Source organism: Lolium perenne, chromosome 1 (genome assembly GCF_019359855.2).
Source record: "Lolium perenne isolate Kyuss_39 chromosome 1, Kyuss_2.0, whole genome shotgun sequence".
Lineage (NCBI taxonomy): Eukaryota > Viridiplantae > Streptophyta > Magnoliopsida > Poales > Poaceae > Lolium > Lolium perenne.
In genome coordinates this window covers 19246996-19271950 of record NC_067244.2, presented here as the reverse complement: position 1 = coordinate 19271950, position 24955 = coordinate 19246996, and the positions used below count along the sequence as shown (strand labels likewise).

Here is a 24955-nt window from a genome sequence, read left to right as displayed (position 1 = left end):
CAGGAAGTTTTGCCGTAAGAAGCAATGGCCATATAGGTTGAACTTGGTAAGTACATGCGTGCAGTTTCTCCGTTGATTATAGCTTATATATTACTACAATAGTAGTATAACAACATATAAATTTTATCTGTCATTTTGTTTTCTCTGCAGATTAAGAGGATCAACAAAAACATTAAAATGGAGAAGAGGGCATTAACATACCCGCTGAGTAGAATGTTGAACACTAGAGATACCTTCGACAGATTTGCTGTTGAGAAAGAAAAGCTTGTTACTCACATCACTACGGCTATGGAGAATGAAGGGTGGAGAAATGGAAACTATCTTGTCAGTAAAAATGATGACGAAGTTGGTCCCTCTAGCACCAAAAAGGTTGGTGCACTATAATATATGATCATTGTAACACAGTTGAATTATCTCCATGGCTTAAAGCAGACTTCTCGCGCATGGTACCAACGGTTTGCTGCCTACCTCGCCACGTTGGGTTTCCACACCTCTATCACGGATACTTCACTGTTTGTTCTCCAATCTTGACACAACATGGCCTACCTACTCCTCTACGTGAACGACATCATTGTCACCGCCTCCTCCACTGAGTTCCTGCAACAGCTTCTTGACAGGTATCATAGTGAGTTCGCCATGACAGACCTTGGAGATCTTCATTTCTTTCTTGGGATTGCTGTCACTCGTTCCACTTCTGGGCTCTTTCTCTCGCAGCGATAGTATGTTTCTGATGTTCTTCAACGTGCTGGTATGGGTGAGTGCCATTCTACAACAACACCGATCGACACTCGGGCCAAGCTGTCCGACACCAAGGGTGAGCTCCTATCCGACGCCACTGAGTATCGGAGTCTCCCTAGTGCTCTCCAGTACCTCACTCTTACATGCCCGGTTATTTCTTATGTCGTGCAGCAGACTGTTTACACATGCACGCTCCTCATACCCCGCATCTTACGCTTGTGAAGAGTGTTCTCCGTTACATCTGCGGCACCCTAGAATAAGGCTTTCAGCTTCATGCTTCTTCCTCAACCACATTGACGGCTTACTCTAATGCGGATTGGGCTGGCTGCCCCGATTCTCATCGCACAACGCCAGGATATTGTGTCTACTATGGCGATAGTCTCATCTCCTGGCCGTCCAAACGTCAGACCACTGTATCACGCTCGAGTGCGGAAGCTAGGTATCATGTTGTGGCCCACGCTATAACTGAATGATGATGGCTGCGGCAACTCCTCCAGGAGCTACATCGACCTCTTGGATCCGCTACACTTGTCTACTGTGACAACGTGTCCTCCATCTACATGTCATCCAATCCCGTGCAACATCGTCGCACAAGCACATTGAGATCGACATTCACTTTGTCTGCGAGAAGGTGTCTCTTCGCGAAGTCCGGGTTATTCACGTTCCACCTTAATTCGCTCCAGTCTCTGCATTTGGAAACCTCCCGCTGTAACTAAGGGGGGTGTTAGTGTGTACTATTATATATAACTATGTGTATGCAACCCGTTGAGCCATATATAAAACCCTAAAACCCCGTGTCATTAATCGTGCGAGGGCTTCTCCCAAAACCCTCTCTCTCTCTCTTGCGTTCTACACATACCTATCACTTAAACCGAGCTAGAACCATAGTAACCGGATTCGCGGTGGTCCATCCCCCGTACCGGATTTGATGAACCGGAAACAGATTCGGAAACGCCCCGCGATTCGGTCAAAATCGCAGCGGATTCGCGTTTCCTCTGCTCGGGATCATCCTAGATTCGACGACTTGGAGAAAAACGGTGAGACGGAAGTTTTCCTTCCCCAAATCGTATTAACTAATGAGCCAGAGTCCCGAACAGTTGTATCTTTTCATCTCCCATTGGACTACTCGTTTTTCTTCCCCATCTTCAATTCTTCATTAATGGAGGCAGCAGAAATCCCATGTTTCCTTCGATTTCTTCTTCCATCCTCTATAAATACTCCCATCGCCTGGATTTCTTGGAGCATAGCCACAGAGAAGTTGAAGGAAAAGCTACAGCCTGGTAGGTAAGAATCCAATAGAAAGATCTAATGTTCCATGGATTTGATGATTTGATCTTAATCTTTCCCGTACCACTAACCGTACCGGGTTCACTGTACCGAAATGACTTGATTCGCATCCCTGATATATAAGATTCGATCTAGAGATATGTACCCCTACAGTTTCTTATTTTTTCCCTCATCCGATTCCCGTTTCCGCCTCCGGTACCCTACGTGCCAAAAACATGGCAACTATGACTAGAACATCAACTCCCGCGCTCGTCATGCCGGCCAGGAAGCCTCGCTCAACTCATCCCATATTTGGGCCTGGCCCAACCAGCGTGAGGTGTAGCAGTCATTCCTTTTGCGGGCTCGCAAGAAACCGGCCGATTGGATTGATCTGATTCTGCTCCCGTAGAAACTATATTACGTAGCCAGCCAGTTCCTAAAAAAAGAGCGATCAACTCAGTGCATGCACATACACAACAAACATAATTTTTTTTTCCTTCTTGCACTTATTTCACATTTAATTAATTTAACTTTTTATCGAATATATACATTTTAAAAGCACGAACTTCATAAAAAAAAAGTTGACCATTTTGAAAATTAAAAAATAGTTCACTGTCACCGAGTAAAATGGTTCCGAATTGAAAATATGGTTTCAAAAATACAAATTGAAAAAATACTTCACCAGGTAAAAATGGTTCCAAATAAAAATGACCATAATTTAGAAATGATTCAAATTCGTGCGTTAAAATAGTTCAAATTCAAAATAGTTCAAAATTCAAAAAAGAGCTCACCAGCTAAAAATGGTTCCAAATTCAATAAAGCTAGTTCAGATTCAAAAAAAATTGTTCATGATTTAAAAATAGTTCAGATTTAAAAATAATAATTCACTAGGGAAAAATGATAGAAATCTTATGCCTCATGATGCCATCACGGTGAGACCACAACATGAGGCAGCCATCCTGCAACCAGTGCCGGAGCTAAGCCATCAACCATGTGTAGTCACTTTAAGGTTGTGTATTCAAATACACGTATTTATAATTTTATATAAATTTTAAATTATTATTATTTTGCACAATTGCAACTTGGATTGCAAAAAACAGTATAGTCAATTCACTACTCAAGTCGCTGCCATCCTGCTACATGCATAACCCAGTTGCCTTCCTCCAGCCAGGCCAAGGCCTTCTTCTTCCTCTTGCGTCGGCCTTCTAGCTAGTTCTGGATGCTGGATTCTCCCTTATCACCGCCAGGTGGGGCCAGGTCGCTGACGTGAATTTACCCTGATAAAGAGGGCCCATCTTTCAAACAAAATCACATTGACAGTATAAAGAAGTCTACGCTCACAAGGGGGACAACTCCAAGTTTAAAGTGGGACAATTCGGGGAGTGATGTTTTGGCGTATCAGAGCGTATGCTCCCTTTATTTTAAAATGTATGTTAGATACATTTTCAAATATTAAAAAAGTTGAAACAAAAATTTCGCATGCACATGTTCATGTGCTACGCGCTTATAAAGTCGTTTCATAAAAAATCGATTTATCGTATAAAGTGTGTAAAAAAGATAAAATTCGGTGCTAAAACAAATACTTCTTACAAGATAAATTTTCTTTTTTTCACATAGACTACAAAAATTATCGTTTTTTCGTGAAACTTGACGGACACACACATATTATGGAGATATTTCTGTAAAAAATTATTTAATTTTTTTTTATCTTTCGAAATATGTTTTTATGGTAGAGGGAACATACGCATCTAGGAGCCAAATTGAGTTTGGCCATGTATATGCCGTAGTAAGTTTTTTTTTGGAGCAACCGGCAGGAGCTCTGCCTTTTCATTAAGGAGAGGGAAATTTGCCCAGTTTATAAGGGAAACTGGCCGAAAACCGATACAAACACAACACCGTGTCCAGTTTATAAGAAAAACCAGACAAGAGAAAACAACACACGGCACAGTTTTTCTGGGAAAACCGGCGAAAACCCGCACACCTGGCCACACGACCTGGATAAACCAGGTCTGGAGCGCCGCCGAATGGCACCAGCACGACGACAACAGCGAGCGCCGCGACTGCCCGGTCCACGTCCCTGGAAAGGAAGTCAGAGCCGAAAGAGAGGGCTAGGCCTTTCAAGCTTCGAGGGGTGAGGCAGGCCGCAAAGCAAGCCAGCGGCACTCGCGCACCGACGGAACACGAAAACGTCAACCCAAGCAGCAGTCAGGCATTGCCGGAGGTGGCTCCCAAACATTCCATAAAATGACGCCTCCAAGGAGGTCACGACGTCCAGAGACGCCGCCGTCATTCAATCCAGCGCAGCAGGATTTGGGTTTTCACCCCGGAATGATAGGCGGAGGTGTGTGAGGACTCCCCGGCCAACGCCTCCAAGGAGGAGAACGGCGCCCTCGAGCGTCGTCGTTGCCGGCACCGACCGAGTCGGGCAAGACTTTCGTCCGGAGACCTACAACACCGCCACTGTCAAAGACAGCCCAAACCCCGGACGAGCACAAACCACCGCAACAGGGGCGCCGCCCACGCCACGGAGACATGCCCTGCCGCCCACACAGCCAGGGCATATCATCAACACGCCTTGTTCCCGGAGCCGCCACTCCGGCCTCCACGCACGGTAGGCCAGCTCCTCGTGCCAACTTACCGCCGTCCCCGGGACGTTGCGGAACCAACGCCCGGTCCACCAAAACGCCGCGCCGCCGCGCCGCCATCCATGCGCCATGGCTCACCTCTGCCATGGGCTTGCAGGTGCCAACAACGGCAGCCTGCCACACGCAGTGGCCCACCACGGCCACCGGGACACCGACGAAGCTGGGAGCAGCCTCCACACGACCGTCGCGCCGAGACACCCCGAGATCCGCCGTCCTCCGCGCAACCTCCGTGCCGAGGCAAAGCCGGCCGCCCCAACCCCTCCACCACCGCGTCCCCGGGGCCGCCGCCCCGGCTTGCCAGCGCCGGCGAGCACCAGCTCCGAGCAGGCCCAGATCGGGCCCTCCCAGGCCCAGATCCAGCCCCGACCCGCCAACGAAGCTCCTCGCCGCCGCCCATGCCGCACGTCGCCGCGCCGGCCATGTCCCACGCTAGTGCAAGGCCCGGATCGAGCCCTCCAAGCCCAGATCGGCCCGCACGGATGAGCGCGAGCACTGCCGGCGTCGCTCCGGCCGTGGCACTGCCCGCACAGCCACCACGGCCGCCGAACCTGCCGAAGATGTCCGGGGCCGCCGCCCGCGCCTTGCTCCGCCGCCGGCAGCCCGCCGTCCAGGGCGTCGCGCCGCTCCAGCCGGAGACCCCCGCGCACGAGGGAGGAGGGCCCGCCGCCGCCGGCTACCAGACGGGCTTTGCCCGCTGGCTGCGCCTGGCGGCGACGAGGGGAGCAGACGGAGGAGGTAGACGGCTCGGGTGCTGAGGTTGGTCGCCCGTGTCGCATCCCTGGGAGCGACGCGGACGTGAGCAGCGAACTGTTTTAGGATATTTGGAAAGCTCATATGCCGTAGTAAGTTACTCGTAGATACCCACTTCTTCTAACCCATTTCAGTAAAAGAAATACTTTTCGTTCCACTTCAGAAAATCAGAATATTCAAACAAGTAGCATGAAGTATTTGAATTCATTCTCGCTGGTTCCATTCTTTTTACAGAAATTTTAACTACATTACACATGAGTTTTGCAAATGTCTGAACATTTCCAGAACTTGGTCGACATTCACAAGGTTTCATAGACGCCCCTCAACCATGACGTTACTTTGTTACACACGAGCTTCTCATCAGGACTCGAGTGAATATTAAGCCCACTATGAAGCTTTGCAGGCAACTTTCTATACATATCTGGTTTAGAGCAACTCTAACAGAGCCCGTAAATCCCGCCGGAACCGAACTTTTCCGGCGGATTTACGGGTTCGGGCCGAATCTGGCGCAGAACAGCGCCCGAAAAAGTGGGCCGGCCCGAATACGGAGTTCAGGGCCCGAACTTTTCCCCGCACGGCCCCTATTAAAAGGGATCGCGGAGGGGAGTTCGGTTCGCAAACCCTACTCCCCTCCGCCGTCTCCTCTCCCTCCGCCGCCGCCCGGTCCCCGCTCCGACGAGCGATTCCGGCCGCTCCGAGGCCGCGTCGCCGCTTCGGCCAGCTCCCCTCCGTCCGGAATGACGCGTGGGTAGGGGAGGTGGCCAAGCCGGCGCCGGAAGGTGCACTCGGCGTCCGCCGGGTTCACGGGCGTCGCCGGAGCTCGACAGCGTCGGCGCTCCCTCGGCGCATGGAGGAGGGCCGGCCGGAAGTGGCCGGAGATGATGGCGTACCTCGCTGCGCGCGCGGAGGAGGCGGCGGAAGCAAAAACCCGAGGCGCCCCCCATTGCCGCGGCGTGCAGCCCTCCTCTGCCGGCGCTGCCCCCGCACGGCGACGACGACGACGACGCCGCCGGGAAGCCTCAAGCGTGCGGGAGCACCTCCGAGGCACCGGTCGTCGAAGTGGCGGCGGTCGTACTCGCCTAGGAAGACCGGCGAGCAAAAACCCTCCGCCGGCGACATTAGCTCCCCGGTGACAGTATAGTCACCCCGGGGACTAATTCTAGTTGAATTTAGGTGCTTAGATCGTAATGTACGTGCAATATGCATGTATTTTGCCTAGTATTGTACAAATTATGAACGAATTTAGCTTCAATCGTGTGCTATCGCAAATTTTGGTTTCGCGCGACGTTTGATTATTTCTTCGAGTTCGGTTCCCCTTTTCGGTTTCTGTTCTGCGCCATCGCTAAATCCCCCTTTCCGGTTTCTGTTCTGCGCCATCGCTAAATCGGGAGACTGAACTCGATTTCAGTTCCGATAAATAGGGGCTCTGTTAGAGTTGCTCTTACGTTAATCCTATTAAGTTCAAGTGACTGCACCTTAGGTGATCTAGGGCCAGCACAGGTTTCGCTAACCTCGAAGCAACCGATGAAGAAAGGTTGGGACAAACTAAATATCTTATACATATCATTCGAGCAATTATCAATCCATTACACAGAGCATAACCAGAAAGTAACAAATCCTTCTGAAGCGTCTAATATTAAAGTAACATGTTCAGAGCAAACCCTAATATCAAAGTAACATGTTCAGAGCAAATATATATGAAATACGATGCAGCGTCTTAAACTGGAAGTGACACAACAATAGTCAAATTAATATGTAGCAAGCAGGAACTGGACAATGGTTCCAGACTTCAGGGGGACAGGCTTCCTCTGGGTGAGCCAGCACCATCACCGTTGCCCCTGGGACTAGGGCTGCCTCCATCACCATTGCCCCTGGGACTAGGGCTACCATTGTTGCCCCTCGGACTTGGGCTGCCCCTAGCAGGACTGGGACTGCCCTCCCTAGTAGGACTGGGACTGCCCTCCTTAGTAGGACTCCTGCCATCTTTACCCCTGGGACTCGGACTGCGCCCATTGGCCACAGGGCTACGGTAGCCATCAGAAGGGCTCCTGCTCCTGCTCCTGCTCATCCCCCTGCCCCTAGGGCTGTCACCTTTATCATTCACTTCTGGGGAGAGAGATCGCCTAGGGCTCCGACTGCCACCAGGTGTGGGGCTGCGGTCCATTTCCTTTGCTTCTGGGGAAAGTGATCTCCTTGGGCTCCTGCTGTAGCTAAGGCTCCTTGATCTTGCATCACGCTCCCGGCGACGCCCTCTGGGAGATTCAGACAAGGACCTGGACCTTGATCGGCTAATTACAAGGAAAAGAATGTTACAAGAAAGTTGGATGAGGAAAACAGGGTAACAAACAGAACAATAACAGATAAACAGCTCATGAGTACACACCTATAACTACGGCTTCTGCTTCTGCTGTAGCTCCTACTGCGGGCCCGTCCACGGCGTGGAGATGGTGACCGTGAATAACTTCTCTCACGCCTAATAGAACAGACGCATTAACGTAATAATATCAAATAAGTACACGCACCAAGATAGAGCAAAACATCGATTCCATTTGGAACATTGCAATAGAGGTGAACAAAAATTAACACCTGAAACTCCTGGGACTATTCTGGCAGTTTCTTTCTATATGGCCCCTTTCTCCGCACCGGTAACATTTGTTCTTCCAGTCACCAGCCTTGCAGTCTCTGGCCCAGTGACCATCAATACCACAGTTAAAACAACGCCCTGTTCCTGGAGCAGGACCTCTTCCCACATATTCACGTTCACGTGAACCACCTGATCCACGAGGAATCTGAAACACAAAACAAGTTTCAAGAGACGGCACAGCAAAGTTTTTCATACAGAAAGACGAAGATAGATAATCATCATCATTAGGCTCATAAAGTGTACCACCGATTTTGTAACTTACCCCTTTAGCAAACTCAACAATAATTCGGCTCCCATCAACATCCCTTCCATCCAGATTGTATCGTGCATCATCAGCATCACGAGGATCACTGTATTCCTGTTAGTAATTCCCAAGGAGGGACAAAAAACAGGAGATCTCATGTGAACAAAACAGATCTCATGTATAAATAGCATGATATCAAATTCAACGAGCATGATAAGATTGACGGAAGAGAAATTCACATACGATAAAAGCATAGTCCCGCTTCAACTCCACTTCACGTATTCTGCGCAAACGGTAACCACAAACAGTGAGCCATCATAACTTAATTACTCAAATACATCGGCATCTTGCAGCTTCCACTAAAACAAGCAATAACATTACACCTAGCACCAAGGGCACCCTTCACCAAAGTCCTCCATAAACTTTGGAACGATGGCCACCAATTCCACCAAGGGCACCCTTCCACCACATACCTTCTGGATTGAGCTAAAAACCGAAAAAACATTCAACAAGATCATCATTCAAGTTAAGCACACGAGACCTGAGAGTCAAACATCTACACTGTAGAGATTAAATAACAGAAACACCAACTAGTTCGACAAGACTCGTAGTGAACCCAACAGCTGCTATGAACCTAAACTTCCAGCCAAACCATACAAATTAAACTCGCATGACCTCAGAATAAAGCTTTGACAACATACATGCAGAATTAGCAGAAATCACCGAACTATAGCTTGACAAGACTCATAGTGCACCCAACGACTTGTATAGGACACCTAAGACCAAGGGTAGGAAAGAGAGCAATTTGCTCTACCTAGCATAAGACCACACAGTAAAGGTTACATTTCAAGAAACAAACAACTTAACTCACTCAATCAAACTTTGCTACACTAATTATTAATAATGTCAATAGTCCATAATAAGCAGTAGTCCAATAATGGTGATTCACAACATTCACAAAAAAGAAAACGTATTTTGTATTTATGCATAGCCATATTCAAAACTTCAAAGCTTGTCAAAAATATCTGTTACATCAAAATTCTTTTGATAAAACTCTTCAATGTTCAGAGTATTGTATTTACCTTCCATATCTGCTGAAAAGATATTCTAGATCACGCGAACGAGTGCGCGAGGCCAATCTACCAACATACAAGCGTGTGTTTCCATAACGATCATCGTAACGAGGCATCTCCTGCAAGTAAGAGAACATTCCATCAGTCCTTCCACAATGTGCATAACATAACATGCATAAACTAAGAACGCACGAACAACATGGAAAAGGCTACTGAGAAATAATATTTCGACCATGCTGATACGATAAAAGAAACTGTATCACAGTACATGTGGTGCTGCTTGAATATACTATGAAACAGACGGGTTATCCTTGAATTCAACAAAGAACGGCCAAAATAATAGGAACATCCAGATAGGTGCAGTTAAATCAATTTAAAGGGAGCTGAAGGTAGTCACTGTGAAGACTCTGATCAGTTTTAAACAAGATAAGCAAATATACCATATCTTTTATAACTACAATAAGACAGCAAATAATAACTTGTACCAACTCTCCCGTACACATGTGAAGGGAATTGATAACAATTGTTCTACAATGACACAAACAACATCTACATATATCTTCAAGTAAAACTGGGAAATGTCATCCCATATGGGAAAAGCAGTGCAGCCCTTGCAACACCCGGTGGAACAGTTACTATGCTAGTGATCGTTTATGTCTGTTACATTTGATTGGTCATGTGTAACAGATTAAGGGGCTTGACTGTTATGGATCATACATGTATTTCATGGGTTAGCAGTAGTTACGAGTGCATTTTAATGTAGATATAAACTCAAAGATATCTGCATACTTTTTAGCACCAACTACGAACTCGATATACAGCACGAGTAGAAAACATTTACATAGCTAAGATTAATATGAGCAGTACATCTTTTTGTACTTGATCCTTTTACCTGACTCCCTTTTACAAATTTATCGGGCCGTCTTAAGTAGTAGGCCCTAACGACAGCCGTTGAAGTAAGGAAATGAAACGACACCAACCAGAGTGTTTTTTTTTATTCCCCTCGTAGATCATCTTTAATGATAGGTTTTGAGAAAAAAAAAAAATTCACGCCGTCCTTCCCCCGCTCTTGTCTCACGCAACTTAAACAGAAGCGCAATGAATCAAACGCAAAGCTAACATGTATGTATGAAGACTATAAAGCTTGGAGCACTCCTGATACACACCATCTGTGAAATCTAGAAAACAAATTACGTTTGCAGTTTCTATAGCAGTTTTGAGTGCATTTTCATGGGTTTGCGGTTCTATAGCAGTTCTGAGTGCATTTTTCATGGGTTTGCAGTTTCTATAGCAGTTTTGAGTGCATTTTTCATGGGTTTGCAGTTCTATAGCAGTTTTGAGTGCATTTTCCTGTAGATATAAACTCAAAGATATCTGCATAACAAAGATTACATAAGACCATCCATACTTTTTAGCACCAACTACCAAGTCGATATACAGCACGAGTAGAAAATATTTACATAGCTAAGATTAATACGACCAGTACATCTTTTGTACTTAATCCTTTCCCAGACTCCCTTCTACAAATTTACTATCGGGCCATCTTAAGTAGTAGGCCCAAACGATCCAGCCGTTGAAGTAAGGAAATCTAGAAAACCAATTACGACACGAGCACTTGACTATCTTCATACAGACCAATCCATGGATTTCGGCGCGACCGACTCATCAACGTAGGAGGTTACTGGTTAGGACTTGGCAGCAGAAACAAAAAGTTCCCCGTTAGCGGGTTGCAAGTAAAATCGCTCCCAGCAATACTGCGAACTGTCGGATCCCTATCAGCCCTCCTGGATTTCAGAGGTCCGTCCATCCCAGATTCACAATCACGAACTAACCAGCACAAATAAAATTCCAAACTCGCGCTAGCAAACCCTCCCTGTCCTATCCTCGAAACAGGGCATCTCACCCGCGAGGACGGCGGAGAGCCGTACGCGAATCACCAATTCGCCCAGAAACCACCGCACAACGCACCAAAACGACCGATTTCGTTCCCTCGGGGACGTGATCCGACTAGATCCGACCGAAATTCGAACAGACCCCGAGCGAAATACGAAAAAAATTGGTCTCGGATCGGCGCGCGGAACCTACAGAGCCCGCCCGCCAGGCAACGCACGGAAACGCCGAGACGATCGCGCGCGCGGGGTGAAGCGAGGTTGGGAGGGGGAGGAGGATTGGGGGATCTCGAACCTGGGAGGTGGAGGAGCAGCGGCAGCCGGCGTAGAACCCTAGGTTGGACGGAGTGGCTGGAAGGGAGATAAGAGGGGGACAGTGGAGGAGAGAGTTCGAGAAACCCGTGGAAGAGAGATTTAAGCGGCGTCGCGTCACGGGCGTAGGTGGACGGACGGGATCTGTCCACGTGTTGTCCCTCTCGAACGCGGCCTTACTGGATTACGTATCCGTTGTGGACTCACGAACTGGTGTTGGTGGGTTCGTGACGCTCTACGCTACAGACTACGGGAGGATACATTTTTTTCCACCAGCCTCTCACACACTACATGTCAAAAAAAAAAAACTTCTCACACCCTATATACGGAGTATATAACAAACTAAAAAAAGAGATGGGGCTCGGGGCATGGACGCAAAGGTTCGTCCGCAGCCATCCTCTCCACCGACACACCAAATCCTACACCATCCGATCTGGTAAGGCGCTGTTGACGTGGGCATTACCATTCGGGTAACCGACATTACCCTATCCTGTATTATCTAGTTGGAGGCCCATGAAGGCACTTTGAGGCAAGACAGGCCACCTGGATGGCGCACCAGAAGATTCCTTGGCGGGCAAGACAAGGAAGCAGCCGAACAAGGAAAGAATAGATTTAAAACTACTGTAAACCTAGTCGTACTCGGTTAGACCTCTTGAGACCTGGCCCCTTATATAAATGCCAGAAGAGGGGCTGCCGAGGGACACAATCAATCTTAGCAATCTTAGCCACCAAAAATCTAGAGCTAGGTCACCGTAGCGCTTAGCCTCTCGACGAAATCTCAGCCGAACTATTCGGCACCCCATTGTAACCCAGTACCTTCATAATCAAGATCGGACAGGCAGGACGTAAGAGTTTACCTCATCGAGAGCCCCGAACCTGGGTAAATCGCGCTCCCCGCTTGTCTGTGAACCGATGTCTCGTGTCAGCTTGCAGGATTCCATCAACCCTAAGCCCCAATCGGAGGGCATTGCCGAGGAGTACCCTCGACAGTTGGCACCGTCTGTGGGAACCCTGTCGGCACAAGATCGGACATCGGCAGAGCCAGTCATGTCATCAGCAGCTTCATCAACACCGTCATCGCAAAATCTGGGAAGCCCGATTCGCTTCGGCTCCTACGAATTCACCCCGCACAGCGACTCGTCTCGCTCGACCTTTTCCGATCTACAAGGAAACATGGAGATGACCTTCGGGAGCGTCCACTACAAAGTCAACTCGGAAGGAATCCTTCGGTTGCTGGAATCACCCACTTCCAGATCGACGAGTCCAAGCGCGTCGTCATCACTCGACCTTTCGGCTGGTCTGACAGGCTCAACGAGTTCGCCCGCGCCATCGACTCCTCGTTCAGCGTCTTCCATGTCGGTTGGATCCGACAATCCCACATCTTCGGAGTTAACCTCGTACTACTGCTTGAACTGCGACACCAGGCACGGGCTAGGATAAAGCGACACACCGTTCATCTGCAATGCCCAGTATTCATCGGGAGAGGACAGTGTCGACAGCATCGTCCGAGGTGTCACCCGAGGAACAGCGCACCACCAGGTTTATGTTGCCAACAACACGAGGAACAGGGGAGACGGAGATCGCACCCCCCGTTCCAGCAGGCGAGCAAGTTTTGAGAACAGCGCCAGCAACAACAACAGCGATCACACCATCGCAGAGGAGGAGTGGGCAGCAGCCAAGGCAGCCGTGCTTAACAACACGCCGCTCCCGGCAGGAACCACGGTTGGCACCCTCAACACTTACCGCTCCATATTGGAGAAAAACCGGGAACGATTATCCAAAGAACAAGCCACCCTCGAGAGACGCCTATCCGCGGCAGACCGATCCAGTGAACGACGAATAGGCTCGCAAGGAAGCGCCTCTCGAACTACTCAAGGGGCAGGCAAGCACCGATCAAGACTATCCAGGCTCTCGGAAGACGACGCCAGAGAAATAACGTCGAATCTGACTGTAATATCCCAGGTACTGGGGTTACAAAAATAGAGGAAACAGATGTGTGCATTGCATTCATGCATAGAAAATCTGGGGAATTTTCGCGCTTTAAAGTAAAACAGTCACAGTAACTGAAGTTTCACTTGACCTTGGTGGAACTGAAGTAGCTCCTCAAGTCAAGCGCTATAAACCTCAATGTGACTTTGTTAAAACCTTGTTTTGGGTAGAGATGATTTGATCTAAGGGGTTAGATCAAATGGAACTAATAATCAACACAACAACACTTTACTCAATGATCAATTGCTTGATCCTATAAAAGATTATAATATGGTAATCCTTGTCATAACATATGAACACATATTCAATTACAAATCAAGTAACAATAAAATGGTGAAACTATTCTTGAAATATCTTTTCCATGTATTAAACCAATCCATGATCCTACCATGAACCTCATGGTATTCATTTTACTTCATTCTTGGAAACATGACAAGGAGATCAACTCTAGAAATATATATTCTTCTCTATTCCAAATAGTTTTACATCAACCCTAGAGAGGTGAGAGTTCTATTATAATTATTAGAGAAGCAATAACAAACCTTGAGTTAAACCTTGGATATACATCCAAGTATTCAAATCATCATCTTTAAGAGGAACCCTAGGATATTATTCAAGACAATTCCTAGAGAGAGAATCCATTTATGTTAACCATAGATATTGGTGACCACAGCATTACCTTTGGAGAATAACCTTAGGTTAGCATTGAAGTCCTTCCCAAATGAGAGAGACCATTCATACCAATTCTAGATTTACCTATTTAAGAACCAAGAACAAATCTTGAACTAAAGTATTAGGTTGTAAACCATTTCACCTTGGAGGGGTGAGATAACCTAATAACAAATGGAACAAGACTATATCCATGAATAGGTGAAGTAAAGTAGAGACTAATTCAACTAAGCCATCTAGGTAGAGACTTAACCCTTTACTATCTAATGAGATCTTGTGAGTACACCATAAACCCTAGAATAACCACTCCTATAAGAGAGAACTCAAGCTATGGTGTTACACTCAAATTAATTGAGGCAACACTTGGATTTGAGGGAGAGAACTATCCATATATCCAGATGATCATATCATCATTCTATGTAAAGAACTCTAAGTGGATATCTCAGACATTTTCCTGGGATATAAAACTGGTGAGACAACCATGACCATGTCAATCCTAGAAAGTAAAATAGAAGTGCTATACCTAAACTGATCAAGACAATGCTTGATCATGGAAGTAAGAATTCCATTAAATGAGAGATCCTTAGGAAGCCAAACCTTGATCATTATAAATTGTGTAATGATCATGAACCCTAAGAATTTGAGGTAAAGTTATTAAGAACAAGTTGATCATGCTTAATCCATGATCATGCTCTTTAGATATGTGAGGATAAGTTAAAACCTAATAGGATAACTAGACATCATTCACCACATGAAATTATAGGGAGGTAACTAGTAAGCAAACCTAGGCTAAAACCCTAACCTTAACGTGTGGACCACATGGTGATCATAAGTAGAGTTCTACCACATCTGCATTCCACTTATCCTTCACCTAAGAAACATAACAAAACCTTAGAGTAAAACTCCATACTTAATATGGTGAGAAATCATCCATTCATATGACCAAAGTTAACTATAAAAAGAACCATAACCACTTTAATTACTTTCTTAATAGATTAAGGATTCTAATAGAAGTCCAATGGAATAAGATAGAGTCCATTCTCAAAACCTTAGTAATTAGAGAAGCACATGAAATATTAAGCAAGTAACCACCTTATCATGGTTAGGGGAGATTAAACCCTAGCACATGCAAAATGGTGTCATCCCATATCTACAACCTAGAATTGTAACTTAACCTAGTTTGTATATCACTTGGGTGATTACAATTATAAAACCAAACCATAATTTAGATTTGAACCAAGTACCATTAGGTGAATATAATTAGAACCCTAGAATTGCTCATTAGCTAAATTCTATGCTTCACTAATTAAACCCAAGAAACATCTAGTACTTAAACTCATAATTAAATCCATGTGTAAGTGACCAACATTCTCAAATGAGAGATCAAGTATTTAGAAATATTTTAGCACATGAAATCATGCCACTTAGTCACTTACTTAATAGGACTCCATAAACAAGCCTTACTTAGTGACTTGTTTCTTACAAAGTAATACTCAATAAAACCCTACATATCATCAAATAAGTACAATATCATTTGGAAACTACTTTGAGTCCTTCCAAGATGATATTCAAATTCATGTCATATGGATGTTTAATTCAAAGTCAAATAGTAACTAATAGACCAATGTTTCAATGCCCATATTAAAGTGTATAATACACAACAATAATTTTTATAGAATATTGATTGAATTACACAAGGATTCAAACAATAAAAATGTACAAAACATGATTGAATTCCAATAGAATTTGAATCAATGAAATAGAAAACAGAAAATAAATAAACAGAAAATAAAAGGAAAGGAGCCTTACCTGGACTCACCTGCCGTGGAGTAGCCCACCAGCAGCCTAACCGCACCAGGCCAACGCAGCCCAACAGAAGCCCACGAACCAGCCCACCAGCAGCCCAACCCACTTACCCGTTCGCTTATCCACCCACGAGGAAGACGTCGTCGTCTTCGTCTCGTTCGTTCCCTGGCACGCTCGCTGCTCGCCACCGCGACGCCGGCGAGCCACGTCCCGGCCGCCAACGTGGACCAGACGACCATCGACGACCGACGACGAGCCTATAAATACCCCGCCGCATTTCCCTTTGTTCGTGTTCGTCATTTTGCCCAATTTTGCAAACCCTAGCTCGCCGGCCATCTTCCCCACCGCCGGTAGGAACCTCCCCAAGCCCCACCGTGGACGCCATCGCCACCGCCATGCTCTACTTGCTCTACCGGCGCAAGGAATTGAGCCATAGCGTCCCGCAGCGACCTCACCGAGCTCGTCTTCCCCGCAGACGTTCGAGCACCGCCGTGACCGTCGCCTCTCCGTCCGACCACCTCTGCACCAACGGAGCCCACCGTCGCGCTCCTGGTAAGCTGGGGGTTCTCCTGAGCTTCCTATTGCATCCAATCGACGACCATAGCCTCCTAGCATCGTATGCTGAAATCCGCCGCCACGATACCTCGCCGGCGAGCTCGCTCCGGCGACCTTTTCGGGGAGGCGCCGCCACCCGTAGGTTCAGCATAGCGTGGCGAATCCAACCCGCACCTCAGCCCTGGCGCGGGAGCCCGAATCGCCGTCGACGGCAGCAGTTGGCCGTCGGCCAGAAGCTCCCCTGGCCTCGTGACCAATTTTGACCGGTCAAGGCCACGGTGGCAGCCGACGTGGACCAAGGCCCACTGGTCAGTGACCAGGTGGGTAGCCTAACCCGGTACATTTAGTAGTTTCAGCCATTTTCGTTTAATTTCATTTCAATAATTACTGCAACTTTACAAATTTATATAAAATAAATAATAACTCAGGAAAATGAAAATAAGATATCAAAATTCTTAGAAAAGAAAACCCTATCCAATAAAAATATAAAATGAAATTTTTATTTTTAATAAAAATTCACTTATTTAATACTTGTTAATTAAACCTTTAATTTTAATTCCAAATTCAATTAAAATTCAATAATTAAGAAAAACTTCTAAAATGAATAAAAACCAGTAAGCAAATCAGAAAAATATTAAAACTAATTTTACTTTGCTTATAATCTATTAAATCCGTAATAGGAGGATTTAAACCCTAATTAATAATTACCTAATTATTAATTATTGAAAATTAATAAAATACCAACTCCAATATTATTATTTCAAAGTTACTAATATCTCCAAGTTTATTAATGAAGTTATTAATCCAAGATCTAATTGTCATTTAGGAAAACTTAAGTTCCATATTGAATTAAGAACACAAACCCATAATTTTATGTGGGATCCTAAAACCCTAATTTGCTTCTAACCTAAAACCAAGGTTAGAACAGGTGATCATGGTGTTCTAATTTTCATACATAGAACCATAATAGCAATTACATACTTGCCATGCCACATAAAATTGTAGGAGCCCTATTATCAATAATTTGGTAGTCCATGTAGGCATACCTATCCAACCTAGATGATCAAATAGGACCAACCCTAGTTCCTATACTTAGAGGCAACAACTTTAAATATCCATATTTATCATCACACCAATGTGATGAACCTTAGGAGCAATCATACCAAATCTTGAGCATTCCATAACCATACTCCACTAAACCTTATTAGTATTGGATACTTATCCACCATCCTATTTAGGAGCCAAATGTTCCTTAGTTAATAGAACCAATAGTAAAACCTAAACCACCTCAACCCTAATTGATATACTTCTTATTGCTTAAGAAGTATGTTCTTCAAAAGTTATTCTTTTGAAGAAAATAAGGAATCATCATCAACCCTGCTTATAAGAACCTATCAACCCTAGCTAGCTATCACCAACAAGATGAAACCACCATGATAACAACCATGTATAATTAATTACTTAAGTTGCTTATGCTCAAATAAAACCAATCAAGCCTAGTTGCTGATAAATCCAACCATGTTGTGATCCATTTTATACTTACTCCAGGAACTACTTGGAAACCAGAATAAACTATAGCAAACCACAAACCCAATTGTCATACTTGTTCTTTATCAAAGAACATGTTCTTCAAAAGTTATTCTTTTGAATTATATGATAATTAATCATTAACCATGCCATATAGTGTTAAAACTAACCACTGTTCTTTACTTGTTAACATTATGCCAATTATCATTCTCTGTGTGCTCAATTGATTACTATGCCTTAATATCTACCTGTTTATAATACCAAGTAATCACACCTGAATAAGAACCTTGTTGTGAATCACTCTAAAAGTGCAACACACCCTAAACCAATCACTACCACTCACTAATCCTAAATCATCGGGGTTAGGACACGCTTAGAACAATTGCATCTCATACTTATGCATTATTGCATCCTTGCCAATCTTTTAAACATCGTCCTTACCGGACGATGATGCTATTTCAGAATTTGGAGTTATTGCGTATTGAAGACCTTGCCTGCATAATCTTGCAGTCAAGAAAGGCAAGTTCATCACTTGCTCATGTCATTTGAGTATTTCTATCAAATTACTTGCAAAGTACTATGATTATCACTATTGCATAAAAACCAAAACCACTATTTTCATAACTATGAATATGACTATGTGGTGGGTAATGGAACCATGGATTGTGTTGATATGGTGGAGGTTCCATTGCAAGGGTTTATATCCATCTAGGATTAAACAACAAATGTCGCCAGTGATTCTTGTGCCGTAATACCCGTGTTAACCATAAGATCCGGAGTGGGACGGAGTAGTCAAAAGTGTTTCCACCTCTCGTTCATCAACGGATGCGCTTTACCGTAGACACTTGTATCTGTCGGTGGCAAGCGGTAGGCTGGGGAAGCCTTAAGTCCCCACGGCATAGTCCGTAGACACTTGTCGCTCGAAGAACAAGCGGTAGGCTGGGGAAGCCTTAAGTCCCCACGGTATTGCGGTCTATGATGGGTTGCAGCTACCGGCGTAGGAGTGTATGGTAGAGCCCAGCACTGTCGTCGTGGTCGGGGTCCACCCTGAAATCTACGGGAATAATGGGACCGGCGTGGACCCAGGGTCGGGGCATGCAACAACGGGTGGGTGTTCGAGGTAGCGGAGGAACATGATTGGCTAGACCTTATACCGGGCCTCACACCAAAGGAAGTGTGGACGGGTCGCCCCCGGTTGGCACCAAGGTTAAGATCTCTTATGGGTAAAGCAACACACCTCTGCAGAGTGTAATGAACCGTGACCTGTCACTCCCTGTTCCGGGATATGGAACTGCGAACGCGGCCGGAAAGGAGCTCCATGAAGTTCTAGTAAACCGGTGAAGGCTGACGGACATAGTTCTTCTGAATAAAAGTAACCTTTTGAAGAAATGATTATGAAAACCTGCATTGGTATTAGACTTTCTGGTCTAATGCCGTAGCTAGTGCATTAAACACCTCTTTCCTATAATGAACTTGTTGAGTACGCTCGTACTCATCCCACTCTTAAATCCCCTGCTTAGATATGGAGGCATCAAAGGAGGATCTACAGTGCAACTCGAAGGCCGAGGAGTCAACATCTACTTCAAGAGACAGGACCCTGTCAGAGGAGTCAGATACACAGCCAACAAGGAGAAAACCTAGTTTAGCCATAGAAGGGAACTAGCTTCCTAAACCTAGCTCCTATTTAGCTAGAATCTATTCATAGCCTCTATAGCTAGTCAAATACTCTACAAATAGAGTTCGTGATAGGATTAGACTACGACTCGTTCTTCTGGAGTTATCTGCAGTTTTACCTCATTGTAAAGTAGGAGGCTGTGATGATCTTATGTAACAGAGTCTGTGTGTAATTCTATAGACATGCCTTGGACCCGCATATGTTTCTGTTGTACCACTCTGAGCGATATAATATTAGTGGAACGGTGTTTCATTGGTGTTATATCAGACTTGCATACTACACCATGCAGTGGTATGCCGGGTCACCACAGTTGTAATGTCCCAGGTTTAGAGACGATCGAGGGGTAGATTTTAGAAAGGGATGTGCATTGCATTGTAATTTACGGGGAAATTTCGCGCTTTTAAACAAAAACTGCATCGAAGGGGGACAAGTTTCTCTCTCGACACCTTACAGGGTTAGGGTTTCGAGAGTGCGACAAACCTATTCCTTATTCAACTAAACTAGGGTTTTGAGAAGAGAGTGGAGAGTTTGCATCACAAACTTAAGTTGCATGATTGAATTCTAAACTAAGTTGTATGATTGAATTCAATCCAAATTTGAATTTGAAATTCAAATTCAAACATCAAATGATTATCACATAATTCAAACTTGAGATAATTTCATAAATAATTATCAATAATCAAGACTATAAGTAATACAACAATTATGTAAAGCTCATTAAGGAAAATGGGAGCTTTATTGATAATCACACATTATACATTGTCAATTACAATATTCAGAATTGAAATAAATGAATTATTACAACACATTACAGAAATTTGGATAAATAGAAAAAGAAGATAAAAGAAAAGTACAAGTATGAATCTGTCCTAAATACTACAATGTGAATATCATCTAATCTTGAGCTTGAAGATCATCATGTTCATTTGATCATCATTTTGAACCTGCACATAAACACAACAAACACAAGTTATGCCAAGTGGATAGCCACTTGGCAGGTTAGAAATAAAATGAAATTGGAGAGGATATGACCAAAGCTGCCGAGCTGATCCTCTCACAGCCAAGTGCAAAGTATCAGGAACACACACACACACCCGGGCGGCTCACACCTTGCATGTGTGCATGCTCACCAAAGACACTCACACAGGAGAGTCACCACACACCACACCTTGCTGTCGACCAAGGAGAAGAGCACCAGGGGTATATAAACTTTTCAGTCACCAAACCCTAGATGCTCATCGACACAAGCATCTGGGTAAGAACAGTAAGAACACATCAAGAACAGCAAGAACAGGTGAACAGCCAGAGCTGCTCAACCTAATCCAGCAAACCACTGAAATTAACCAAGCAGCACCAGCTAGCAAGGAGGAGTAGGACAAGCACAAGCACGTCCTAGAAGCAATCCTCTACACCAACAATTAATTCTAGGAGCTGGAGTGAGGTATACTCAAATCCATGAGCAAACATCAGTTTTGCTCATAACACAAGCATGTGCATAACACATACACAAGCACAGGGTATGATTACCCTATGTGCATCATCATTTGGTGTAAACCATCTGATGCTGGCAAAATAGGGATTTAAGCCAGAAGAAACTAACCCTAGGGAAGAATTGGTCAAGCCAAGTGATTTCTCACTAAGGCAAACCAAAGAATCCAGCAAGGGATTGATTCACAGCTAGCCTAATCCCAACTCACCTAGCACCACATGATCACATTTATCAAATAAATCTTGCTAAGCTACACAGATAAATGATTTATATAAGTAATCAAGACACCAGAGCCTTGCAGTGGATCCAATGGATCACTGCAAGCAACAACAATTGCTTAAGCCAACAACAGCACACACCAACACTTATCTGTAACCACACACAACTCAAATTGAGCACCAGTAAGGCACAAGATGGAGCATCACAGCTTTTAACAAGCAACTGATGAACACAGGATCATCAACAGCTTGCTAGAGCATGCCAGGGTATGCTAGGGCATCACTGGCATCACACAGGAATCATATAAATTAAACAGCCACAGTAAGCAACAATTGAGTCACAAACAAGTACATAAATCACTTTTATGATTGTATCCAGAAGCATATCATTAAGGAATTGATGTATATGAACAACAATTAAGCAAGGCCAAGCCTACCATGAGCCAGAACCAATAACCATCACACAAACAACACTGTCTCTTGCTAAAAGCAAGGACTACTCACAGTAATCAAGCCTGAGGCAAGAACCAAGGCTACACATGGTTATCCAGTAACAGCAACAACAGTTGGAGCAACATGGCAAGCCATGAGCAAGTATAGAGGAGGCACAGAAGAAGAACTCGCATGAATATGAGCATAGGCTTAGCAGCACACGCATAAGCAGTAGAGCAGAATAGCAACAACATGCGCATGTCAGCACAATCACAGCAGTAATGGCGTAAGGCCGCAGGAGCATAGCCGCAGCAGTACATCTACATGGCAAGCATCTCCACAGGGAGAGCAGGCCAGCGGCGGAGCTAGTCGAACAGGAGTAGATGGAGCAGAGTGAGAGAGAGAGAGAAGAGGCGTAGAGCACTCACAGGTGAGGGGGGCCAGTGAACACGGCCGTGGCGGCCACAGCGGCACACGCCGGGCGAGCGGCGGCGCCAGCCAGGCCAGGCCGCGGCGGAGAAGCAGCACCAGCACCACCACGGCGAGGCTCGCGGTGGCGACACAACGCTAGAGGCGCCAGGAAGAAGCCCACGGCTTCTCCAGCGCACGACGGCGATGAACGCCGAAGAGCCTGGCGCACTTGAGGGTCGAGGTCGAGCGAACGGGGACGCAAGCGTCAGATCGACGCGGACCACCGTGTCCGCCGTTGAGAGGCGGTGCAGATCCACCTAACCTCACCGGCGGCGACGGCCGGAGTTGGCCGGGAAAATTCGGTGAAGGAGGCGGCGACGCGGGGATCGCCAGAGCCGTGAGGGCTAGGGTTCGTGCGCGAGTGGAGGAGAAGGGGTCGGTGCGACCGACCGAGCCACGAGTGGCTCGGGTTAGGGTTAACCCACCGGGGCCGCAGCCGGGTGGGCCCGAGGCAATTCAGTCATTTCATAATTCCAATAAATACAGAAACTTTGAAATTATATAAAAAATGTTAAATAGCTCTAAAAAATAATTAAAAATATGAAAATCAATCAGCATAAAATTCTCTATCCAAATAAAATATCAAAGAGAATTTTTGAAGATAATTAAGAATAAGTCTTAATTTGATGAATTAAATAATGATTTAAATCACACATATTATTTTCAATAAAGAAAATAAGTCCATTAATGTAATTGGACTATAAAACACACCTTGACAATATTTCAAGGTTGTATTTACCCTAAATTAAGTGTCTCCAAATTATTCTTAGTATTAACCTCTCACATAAAATAACAACGATATCGGAAGGGGGGGAATCAAACCCTAAAACTGGAATCATGCATAATTGCTTCTTTAACCATTGCCCTTATCGGACAATGATGCTATTTTTCAGAGACAGAGGACAAGGGTCAGTCCACACCATCCAACTGCAAAACTTTGCAGTGTTCAGGCAAGTTCATCACTTGCTCATGTCATTTGAGTATTTCTATCAAATTACTTGCAAAGTATTATGGTTATCACTATTGCATAAAAATCAAAACCACTACTTTCATAACTATGAATATGACTATGTGGTGGGCAATGGAACCATGGATTGTGTTGATATGGTGGAGGTTCCATTGCAAAGGTTATATCCATCTAGGATTATACAACAAATGTCGCCAGTGATTCTTGTGGCGTAATACCCGTGTTAACCATAAGAACCGGAGTGGGACGGAGTAGTCAAAAGTGTTTCCACCTCTCGTTCATCAACGGATGCGCTTTACCGTAGACACTTGTTTCTGTCAGGGCAAGCGGTAGGCTGGGGAAGCCTTAAGTCCCCACGGCATAGTCCGTAGACACTTGTCGCTCGAAGTGCAAGCGGTTGGCTGGGGAAGCCTTAAGTCCCCACGGTATTGCGGTCTATGATGGGTTGCAGCTACCGGCGAAGGAGTTTGGTTCGATCCCAAACTGTCGTCGTGGTCGGGGTCCACCCGTGAGTGGGAATAATGGGACCGGCGAGGACCCAGGGTCGGGGCATGCAACAAAGGGTGGGTGTTCGAGGTAGCGGAGGAACATGATTGGCTAGACCTTATACCGGGCCTCACACCGAAGGAAGTGTGGACGGGAAAGCTGCTCGGTTGGCACCAAGGTTAAGATCTCTTATGGGTAAAGCAACACACCTCTGCAGAGTGTAAGAAGCTGTGACTGTCACTCCTGTTCCGGGATAAGGAGCTATGACAACGATCGGAAAGGTGCTCCATGAAGTTCTAGTAAACCGGTGAAGGCTGACGGACATAGCTCTTTGGAATAAAAGCAATCTCTTGAAGAAATGTTTACCAAAACTTGCATTGGTATTAGACTTTCTGGTCTAATATCGTAGCTAGTGCATTAAACACCTCTTATCTATAATGAACTTGTTGAGTACGCTCGTACTCATACCACTCTTAAATCCCATGCTTAGATTGTCCAGATCGTGCGGAGGAGGACTACGACAACAATGAAGGAGCCGAGATCATCGGCTATGAAGAACAGACCTCTCTGGAGGCATCGAAGGCGTAGACTATCTCATCGTCTACGGATCCGGGGAGGCTTAGGAGGAGATCAAGCCTAGAGATATCCAGTAGTAGTAGTAACCGAGCAGCCCGAACTCTTAGTATTTAGCTGCTCGAGGAAATAAATGTATAACTTAATGAGACTCTTATATTGTAAGCTAAGTTGGGTTCACCTCGAACCCAGGAGTATTCCTCTTACGACCCAAGAGGAGCTCCGAGACGACATGTGTATGATATTTGTAATAATAAATGAATGAGTTATGGACCTGCTATGTTCTGTTGTACTACTCTGAGGGATGTAATATTTGCGGAATGGTACTTCGTGAATGTTATATCAACGACTGGCATACTACAACATGCAGTGGTATGCAGGGTCACCACAGTTGGTATCAGAGCAAAAGCTTTGACCTTAGGTTGGAACCTAGTAAATGGGACCAAACGTTAGGAGTCAAATAGGATTAGTAAAGAATTCTCTAAAAATATGGTGTATATTCAATTGAGAATACAACAATCATATCTTTTAGTGCGA

The 24955-nt window shown here is 45.3% G+C and overlaps 1 protein-coding gene across 2 annotated transcripts; it reads right to left on the bottom strand.

Moving 5' to 3' along the window:
- Positions 1-6934: 6934 nt before the first annotated feature.
- Positions 6935-11566, bottom strand: LOC127342818 (uncharacterized). 2 transcript variants are annotated; one of them, XM_051368840.2, is made up of 7 exons: positions 11545-11566; positions 9370-9479; positions 8531-8570; positions 8306-8401; positions 7986-8188; positions 7783-7872; positions 6935-7687 (listed from the first exon to the last, which is right to left on the bottom strand). In XM_051368840.2, exons 2-7 carry the CDS (start codon positions 9474-9476, stop codon positions 7189-7191), a joined length of 1035 nt encoding a protein of 344 aa, XP_051224800.1. In that variant the 5' UTR covers positions 9477-9479; positions 11545-11566; the 3' UTR covers positions 6935-7188. The 2 variants fall into 2 exon arrangements, with proteins under 2 accessions (XP_051224800.1, XP_051224793.1); XM_051368833.1 differs by lacking the exon at positions 11545-11566 and adding an exon at positions 8671-8773 and having other exon boundaries at positions 9370-9485.
- Positions 11567-24955: the final 13389 nt, after the last annotated feature.

What these genes read in the sequence shown, in the direction of transcription:
- LOC127342818 (XM_051368833.1), bottom strand. An exon ending in TTGTTGAGTTTGCTAAAGGG is followed by an intron (nt 8,189 to 8,305) that starts GTAAGTTACAAA and finishes TTTGTGTTTCAG; the next exon opens with ATTCCTCGTGGATCAGGTGG. An exon ending in AGCAGAAGCCGTAGTTATAG is followed by an intron (nt 7,688 to 7,782) that starts GTGTGTACTCAT and finishes CCTTGTAATTAG; the next exon opens with CCGATCAAGGTCCAGGTCCT.